The sequence below is a fragment of the Medicago truncatula genome, chromosome 8, assembly GCF_003473485.1.
Source record: "Medicago truncatula cultivar Jemalong A17 chromosome 8, MtrunA17r5.0-ANR, whole genome shotgun sequence".
Lineage (NCBI taxonomy): Eukaryota > Viridiplantae > Streptophyta > Magnoliopsida > Fabales > Fabaceae > Medicago > Medicago truncatula.
Genome location: NC_053049.1, coordinates 34,552,628 through 34,561,891, shown reverse-complemented (window position 1 = coordinate 34,561,891; position 9,264 = coordinate 34,552,628). Strand labels below are relative to the sequence as shown.

The 9,264-nt window shown below is 35.6% G+C and overlaps 1 protein-coding gene across 1 annotated transcript; it reads left to right on the top strand.

The window, feature by feature from the left end:
- The first annotated feature begins 344 nt into the window (after nt 1–344).
- On the top strand, nt 345–3,313 carry LOC11408162 (naringenin,2-oxoglutarate 3-dioxygenase). The gene is made up of 3 exons (XM_003629275.4): nt 345–813; nt 1,483–1,911; nt 2,821–3,313. Exons 1-3 carry the CDS (start codon nt 451–453, stop codon nt 3,124–3,126), a joined length of 1,098 nt encoding a protein of 365 aa, XP_003629323.1. The 5' UTR covers nt 345–450; the 3' UTR covers nt 3,127–3,313.
- The last annotated feature ends 5,951 nt before the right edge of the window (nt 3,314–9,264 follow it).

Sequence of the window (9,264 nt, the reverse complement as noted above, 5' to 3'; positions counted from 1 at the left end):
TACGTGGTCCCTACACACAAAGAAAAAGAGAATGATGATAAGGTGAATTTCCCAAAATATCCCTGTCACATGGATGTGTACATGAGTGGTATAGAAAAAAGGTTGTCGACCAATAATTATTCATAAAAAATATACACATATAAATGGATGAATTTGCACTTGCAATGGAGATGACACCCCTTGTGATCTAACAAAATTACCATCATATTTTCTTTCATTTATAATTTTTTAAAATTGTGTAAAATAAGACAATTATTTTGGACCCATGAAAAAAAAAAGACCCATGTAAAAAAAATGGCCCATCAATAATATTATAAATAAGGAGGTGTAACAAACTTTCATAATAACCTAACTTCTATATCTTCCATTCTCTTACCATCCATCCTTCAAAGTCATCACTCTATTTATTTGACTATCTCTTCCAAAACACAGCAATCTTCCTTGCAAACAATGGCACCAGCTCAAACTCTCACCTATCTTGCTCAAGAAAAGACCCTCGAATCCAGTTTTGTTCGCGAAGAAGATGAGCGTCCAAAAGTTGCTTACAACAACTTCAGCAACGAGATTCCAATCATTTCTCTTGATGGAATCGACGACGCTGGTGGCCGTAGGGCAGAGATATGCAACAAGATTGTAGAAGCTTGTGAAAACTGGGGTATCTTTCAAGTTGTTGATCATGGTGTGGATTCAAAGCTTATTTCTGAGATGACTCGTTTTGCTAAAGGGTTCTTTGATTTGCCGCCAGAAGAGAAGCTCCGGTTTGACATGTCTGGTGGTAAAAAGGGTGGCTTCATAGTCTCTAGTCATCTTCAAGTAAACAAATTTTCTTCCCTTTACACTATTATTTTACACTGTCTTTTTTTCAGCATTTAACTGCCCTATTTTGGTATAAATAATTGGTTGCATCATATTTCTATAAACAACTTAATATTACATAAAAATCTTGTATTTATCATAAATGAAATTTATGATTATTTATAAAGAGATAATCACAATACCAAATCATTATAATCTTTAACATTCATTATTGTTTAGTTATTGTTAGTCCTTTGTTGAAGATATGATATTTGACTTTGACTAGTAGGTCCACAAGTTATCATATGGCTCAAGCTCATTCCATTATAAGACTAATTCTCGAGTAAACTGATTATCGGACGTTTGACTAATTTTCAAGGCAGAAATTGAAAGATCTAATTTTTTCTTTTAGACGGATTTGAACTACTTCACAAATAGACGATTTAATGAGTCAAAGTAAAATAAAAATCTTATAGAGAGTACGATTGAAGGTGTTCACGTCGTTGTTTGGATTGGTTTTAAGACAAAAAATCATCTGATCTAAAATAAAAATCACATGCAGTTCAGTCCGTTTTGAATGATTATTCTAAAAAAATCAAATATGATCCAAATATACGCGATTTAATTTGGGAATATGGTTTTCGAAAAAGAAGATTTTGAATCACTGTACTAACTTTTATTTTTCAGGGAGAAGCTGTTAAAGATTGGAGAGAGCTAGTGACATATTTTTCATACCCAATTAGACAAAGAGACTATTCAAGGTGGCCAGACAAGCCAGAAGGATGGAAAGAGGTAACAGAACAATACAGTGAGAAACTAATGAATTTAGCATGCAAGTTATTGGAAGTGTTATCTGAGGCTATGGGGTTAGAAAAAGATGCTCTAACAAAAGCATGTGTTGATATGGATCAAAAAGTTGTGATCAATTACTACCCAAAATGCCCTCAACCAGACCTAACTCTTGGCCTAAAACGACACACTGACCCTGGCACTATTACTCTATTGCTTCAAGACCAAGTGGGTGGTCTTCAAGCTACCAAAGATAATGGTAAGACATGGATCACTGTTCAACCAGTTGAAGGTGCTTTTGTTGTTAATCTTGGAGACCATGGTCATGTGAGTACTCTTTTCCTTGTTATTTTCCCTTTTTTCTGTCACCACTTTTTGTGTGTACTTACAGTTCAAAGAGTATGGAATAAATGTTTCTTTTTTATTTTTGTTAGAAACCACTTCCACCTTATAATATAATTTATTTTAAAAAATAATTTTGTTTTATATGTCCTGTGAGTACTCTTCTTGTTATGTTCCCCCCCCCCCCTTTTTTTTTTTTTTTTCTTCTTCTTAAGATTGTTCCTATAATATAATCAACATAATCTTAAATTCACTTTTTTGTTTTGACTAAACATAATCCTATATTGATTTAGTCAAAAAAAAATCCTATATTAATTTATGATAGAAAATGAGTATACTCTTTTCGTTGTTATTGATTCACCAAATCACCTGTCAGATACCTATAAAAAATAAAAAATTTAGTGGTAACCCAAAAAAAAAAAATTAACTACTAGATTTGTTTATCATTTATTAAAATGACTTATCCCGTTTGTCTTATAGCACAAGGAATATCTTACGAAGGTTTATGTTTTAAGTGGGACCCATGAAGACTTTATTAGACATAGAAAACTTGTCCACATCACTGTATGCAAAGTTCTCTTTTTGTGTAAAATAATAAATGTCATACTCTCCCTCAAAAAACAAAAGAAAAATAAATGTCACACTCTTCCTTCAGAAAATAATGTCACTCTCACATAGGTCCAATTTGATTACTTATTTCGGCAAATCTTGGGAAATGATTTTCGTTGCATTAATTTTAGAGACCTGTTATTTTAAGGTACACTAAATAAGACTAAGTGAATATGGTCAATTTTTTGAGTTACATCATTTTGTATTATGTCAACAAAATCACCTTTTTTTACTGCATGGTTCCTTTTTTTAATGATTTGTTTAATTGTGGCGTGGTACATGCAGTATCTAAGTAATGGACGGTTCAAAAATGCTGATCACCAAGCAGTGGTGAATTCCAACTATAGCCGTTTATCCATAGCAACATTCCAAAATCCAGCACCAGATGCAACTGTGTACCCTTTGAAGATTAGAGATGGAGAGAAATCTGTGATGGAAGAACCAATCACTTTTGCTGAAATGTATAGGAGGAAGATGAGCAAGGACCTTGAGATTGCTAGGATGAAGAAGCTGGCTAAGGAAGAAAAAGAACTTAGGGACTTAGAGAAGGCAAAAATTGAAGCCAAGCCTTTGAATGAGATTCTTGCTTAAACTTAATCTCCAGATTAATTAATAATTATTTATTGTTCCCTCAAGTGTGTTTAAATGTCCTTGATCGTGTATCTCAGAGATTAATCTTCAATAATACTACATATGTGTTTAATTAAAGTTCCCAATATAAAAAATGTCATTTGCTAGTGCAAGTATAAATTTTATAACACGGGTTTATTTTCTTAAGGCAAAAAACATGGAGTTTTTATATTGGCTACTCCCTCATTTTTCAATGAGTGATTCATTTGTAAAAATAATTTGTTCCAAAATGAGTGACCTTTTTATTTTGAATATATTGTCAATTACTTGTTTAGCAATTCTACCTTTTAATTAATAATATTTTTACCACTTCAAGCTCAATATATTTTATTGTGAATTTAATTCAATAAAAATCTTTTGCTCATTATATTTTTCAATGGTAATTACATCAGTAGTATTTGATAAAAGATAATTCACTAAAAATGTCGCTCTCTCGGAGAAGACTAAAAATGATCAAGTAAATGTTTTGGACCATTGTAGTCCATTTAACCATAATCATTAGATCATGTAGCTTCATTATAGCTTCATTATATTATCATGATCTATTAACACTAGATCCACAAATTCTTTCTTCTCTCTTCATTTTTCAGAGTTTTTTTCTTCCTTTTATCAGCTTCAACCTTTTTCTCATTCCTTTTTAAGTCTCCTAGTAGGAAAAATAAATGCAACATTTTACATTAAGAACAATTATTTATTAAAAATTATACATATATAATATAAAGTGCACAAGTTTCGATAAAATCTTACTATTTTAAACTGCTTAACATGTGCAAATTTGCATATAATAGAAAAACCCTTCAATTAATGTTTGGATCCTAATAAGTTTTTTTAAATGAGTCTCAAATACTCCATCTTTGATTGAATTGAAATTTTTGTCAATTTATTTTTTCAAAAATTTTGTCCTTTTGCAGTTTTGGTCCCCCTATTTTCATCTTTTTGTGAAATTGGTCCCCCTATTTTGAAGTTCGACAGTTTTGGTCTCTCTATCTAATAATTTGTCTTAAATATGGTGATATAACATGTTTTAAATGAAGTTTTTATGAAAATTTTATTACGATTTCATCAATGTTGATATTTTATCATCTTGGGATTATACCAAGACATTTAAAACCTATCTGAAGGTGAAAAACACAAGAAGGGGGGGGGGGGGGGGTTGAATTGTGTTTTCTTTTTCTCTTAAAAAAATACTTCTTCTGATAAAACTTCAGAAGCAGTTTGATTGCTTCTGATGAAATGATCAGAGTCAGATTGCAGCGGAAAAGAACAGAGCAGAGAAAAGAAAGACAAAGACACAAGCAGTTATCCTGGTTCCTTCCACAACACGGAAGTAGTCCAGTCCCCCTTGCACTTCCAAGGAGATTTCACTATAATCACAAAGATTACAACTGCTCAATACTTTCTAAGTATGAGACTTCACAAAAATGCTCAAGCACACACGCAAGAGTCTTCCAATGCTCAAGCACTAAGCAAGAGACTTCTAATGCTCAAGCACGCAGGCAAGAGACTTCTAATCAAACAAAAATACAGAGAATTGAGTTTGAATTGAACACTTGATATACAATCAGTGGTGTTCACAATACAATACAGAAAAGACTCTAGACTTTGAATTTCTAAGATGTATCAAATCAGTGCAGAAATTCAGTGTGCTTTGTAGAATCAAATTGACAGAGTTTTGGCGCTTTTGAACTTATGTATTTCTATCTATTATCTTCAAGTCTTCACTCCTTTATATAGAGGCGTGAAAGAGACGTTGAGATAATCAGCACGTCTAAAGAGTCGTTTGAAATCCTTTGATTATCCACCAGTGATCCTTTGCCTGATTTGGGTGTAGTCCTTTGAAGAATAAACTTCAAATTCATTCCCATCTTGAGTGTACAATTCTGCAGGCATGGCTGTTGTTTTGTCTTGTAGCGTAGACAGAAAACAGAGTAGTGGAGGTAGTGGTTGTACACTTGTACTTTGTCAACTCTATTAACGAGAGACAAGAGCTCAGTGCTATCCATATATCCGTTGATACCTCCCTTTCAATTCTTCGTTCTTCTTTGATAAGACTGAATTGAAAATCAGCTACTTTGAATCTTCAGTTTGATTAAAGGATCAAACGTAGCTTCTGGTGAAGATATTGCTTCTGATGAAAACTTTTGCTTCTGATGACTTTCTGCTTCTGATGACGTCATCTCTTCAGGAGCAGTTTAGCTTCAGGAGCAGTTTTCTTCAGATGCTCAGAATTTCTTTTTCTTTCCATTGTTCTTCCAAGACCTATTGAAATAACTTGAGTAGCCTTTGGTCCTGTACACTTGAACAATTATTAGTAATAACCAATTGACAATTTTTAATATCTTGTTATCATCAAAACTCAATAAGGTTCATTGTGAAACACACTTTGTTCCAACAATCTCCCCCTTTTTGATGATGACAAACAATAGTATTTAAAATGTTCAATTGTTGTTGATCTAATTAATAAGTTGACTACTGGGACAGAGGTTTGTAAGCTCCCCCTGAGTCTAATAGATCTTTAAGGTGAGGTTTGTAAGCTCCCCCTAAGTTCTATTCTTATTAATTAAATTTCAATAAAATACTTATAAAATCAAATCAGAAGTATTTAAAAGAAATTTAGAAGTGGTTATAGTAGGGCTCAGTGCCTTAAAAAAATACTATACATTTACTCCCCCTTTTGTCATCAACAAAAAGAATAGAAACAAAAGAAAGAGTATCAGAGCAAGCAGCATTAAAAACAGTAAATATCATCAGAGTTAAAGCTTGTAAAACATATTGAAGGTGAAAAAGCACAAGATTCAGAAACAATGATAATATATATAAAGAAAGATTAAGATACAAAGACACAGCTACTAAGAACAAAAGTAAAAAACAAGCTAGAGTTGGGTGTGCAACTAAGGTTGGGCTTGCTTATACAACTGTTCTAAGAGATACTTGATCTGATCATCCTTCTTCTGAAGTAGCTCATCCTTTTCCCTCATTCTTCTTTTATATCCAGCCTGAATTCTAGCAGCCCTAGTGATGTACTCTTCTTCTGGATAGAAAGGAGTGATGTCCAGCAGAGGCACAAAATTCAGCTCTTTCTCCTTAGCTGCTTCATGCATATCATCCAAAAGCTTCTTCAGCATAGCAGAGTGAGATGACACACATTTAGTTCTAAGCTGATCCAGCAGCTCATCAAAGCTCTTCTGTAGATCCATCCACTGATCATAATAGTGAATAGGAGGTGCAGGAACTGTTCTGCGAAGAATCAGTGCCTGAATCTCATCACTAAGTCTGATCAGTTGTTCCTCTATATACTCAGACTCCAGGATATGGTCAGGGATGGGTGAAGGTTCAGTTTGAGTTGTATTTGATGTGGAAGGTTGGTCAGAGGTTAAGTCTATTATAATGGGTGAATCTGGTTGTTGTTGTTCTGTTGTTTGGTCAGAAGGTATATGTTGGTCAGAAGTTGTTTGGTCAGGAGCAACTTGTTCAGAAGCAGTTTGCTCCTGAACAGTTTGCTCAGGGATGGTTTGGGTTTCTGTTTGGGTTTCTGTTTGGGTTTCCAAGACAGTCTTTTCAGAAACTGTCTTAGAGGCCTTAGTGGGTGTTGGTTGCATTTCACCACCTAGATGTTTTTCTAAGTTGTGAAGGGTTGAGGATTCTTGGTGTTGGGGGGTTTCTGAAGTAGTTGCATCTGAAGCTACTTCAGAGGCTTTTTGTGGAGATTGGTTATTTGGTGAGTTTGTTTGGGTAGGTTCAGGTTGATGTATACTAACAGGTTCTGGAATATCTGGATATAGTGGATGAGTAGTAGGCAAATTGAATTTCTCACAAAGTTTTATCCTATTTTTTGAAAATTCTATTTGAGTACTCTCATAGTCAAGTGTTCCAAATTCTGTTAGTTTGGTAGGTTTGGTTTTTAGAAGCTTGTCTATATGTTGGCTAAGGGGTTGGTCATCTGATTCTGTGGATGATGAAGAGGGTGAAGAGGGTAGAGATGGAATCTGAGTATAGATGTCAGGTTTGGATGAATTACCTGAAGATTGAGCTTCTGGATGAACTGCTTCTGGAGCTTTTGAAACAGGTTCTGATGAAGTTGCTCCTGAAGCTTGCTTATTCTTCAAGGCTTGAGAAAGCAGAGTTGCTCCATACTGAACAGTTTCTAACTCAGACGCTAAAGCAGCAATGTCAGGAGTAGGCACATACCCTGCAGCCTTGAGATGCTCATCCCTTTCTTTTTCATACAACATCTTCATCCTTTTCTTTTCTGCTATCTTGGATGCAGAAACCTCCCTAGTATACTGCCTCATTTCCTCAGTCATTTCGAAACTGGGCATGACTATGGGCTCAGAAGTTGCAGTCCTTTTTGCCTTCTTGGGGCTTGAGTCTTCATCCCAATTTTCTTCCAGTTCTTTCAACATTTCTTCCCTCCTTCCTTCAGCTGTCTTCAGATTTTTTGTTAAATTAGACCTCTTCCTTTTGATGGTCTGAAGAGCAGCTTCTCTTTTCTTTTTGGGACTTGAAGGCTTTTCAGAAGCAGCTTGTTCAGAACCAGTTTGTTCAGAAGCAGGCTGTTCTGCTGTTTCTTGAGTACTCCTTGTCCTTTTCCTGATAAGAGGGATATCATCTGAATCCTCCTCCTCTTCCTGAATGGTGGACATTGCAGGTTTGACAATTTTAGCCTTTTTGTGCTTCTGAGCACCCTTCTCAGAAGCATCACCAGCAAGATATTCTTCCTTGGTGATTGGCTTAGTCTTGGATTTCCTGCCTTTGGCCACAGGCAAAGCACCACCATACATCTGGTCAGGAACATCCTTCAAGCTGATTTTCTGGTTATAGGATTTGTAGAAATCCATGATATATGCCCTTTGAACCTCCAAGGGATCTTGTTTACAGATGGGAGGAAAGTTTGGGATAAGATCTGATTTGGCATCAGAAGGTTTCAAGTCAGTAGGACTCTTCTTCACATCTTTTGCTTTAATCAGATGCATAGCCCTTAGAGTCTCACCATTGATAATCTTCCCTCTAACAGTTCCCAACTGTTCATCTGTGAAGATCTGAGCTTCTTTCAGCATCTCAATAATTCCTCCCTGATGGAAAATCTCAGAGAGTAGTCTTCCATAGGGTACCCAAGACCTTTTATTCAGTTGACTCTCTATGAGTTGATGAACCATATGTCTGAATATGTATCTGGGAATATTTGCCTCTACACCCTTTATGACAAAGTGTAAGAGGATTTTATGTTCCAGAGAGGGCTGATCACCACCACCACCTTTTGGTAGTAGGTTTTCGTTCTGAATCTTCAACATAACCTTTGTCTTGGTGTTCATGTCAGAATAGGCAAAGTCCTTTACCTTGTTGTAGAGAGTTCTGTTAACAATAGCATTCCAGGGGCTGTCCTTTGGCTTTGAAATCCCAGCCTCAAGTTCTCCTTCTGCTGGTCTTCTGATGACAAAGGCAATAGTGTCCTCAGTGATCCAGACACGGATTCCCATGATGCTTGATCTTATCTGGGTTTTGGAGAAAGTTTCCAAGCCCATTTCCGCTCTAGACTTCCCTTTGAGTTCAGGATTGAGAAGAACTTTTTCATCTTCTTCAATCTTGGCGGCTTCCCTGTCGTAGATGCTGGCTCTAACCCAGAAATGACGAACCAGTGTTTGATAAGTTGGTCCATTTAGAAGATTGAAGTACCTTCCCAGACCTTGTTTCTCGTAGTACTTGCCAATGTCACAGTCGTGAGCGGCCAAAGAATCAAAATCCACCGGACTTTCTGATTGAATGTTTAATTCCCATTCCTCCAAGGACATGGTTCTTCCCTTTATCTCATAAGCAGGAGCTTCTCCTTGTTGTTCGTTTGATGATGAACCAGATGCAGAACTTGAAGAAGCCATTGATATGAAGTGGTTTTAGGGTTCTAAAGAGTTTTTGAGAGGATGAGAGAATGCGTTTACTTTCGCAGAGGGTTAAGACGAAAAAATAGAAAGTGTTTGTTGTGAAGTGAGAAGTGTGTGAAATGACTTAGTGTTTTTATTAAAACGTTTGTAATTCAGAGGGGACAAACAAACACAGCATTAATGACAAATTGGGGGCGCGTGTAAGTATGTTAAAAAGCGAATA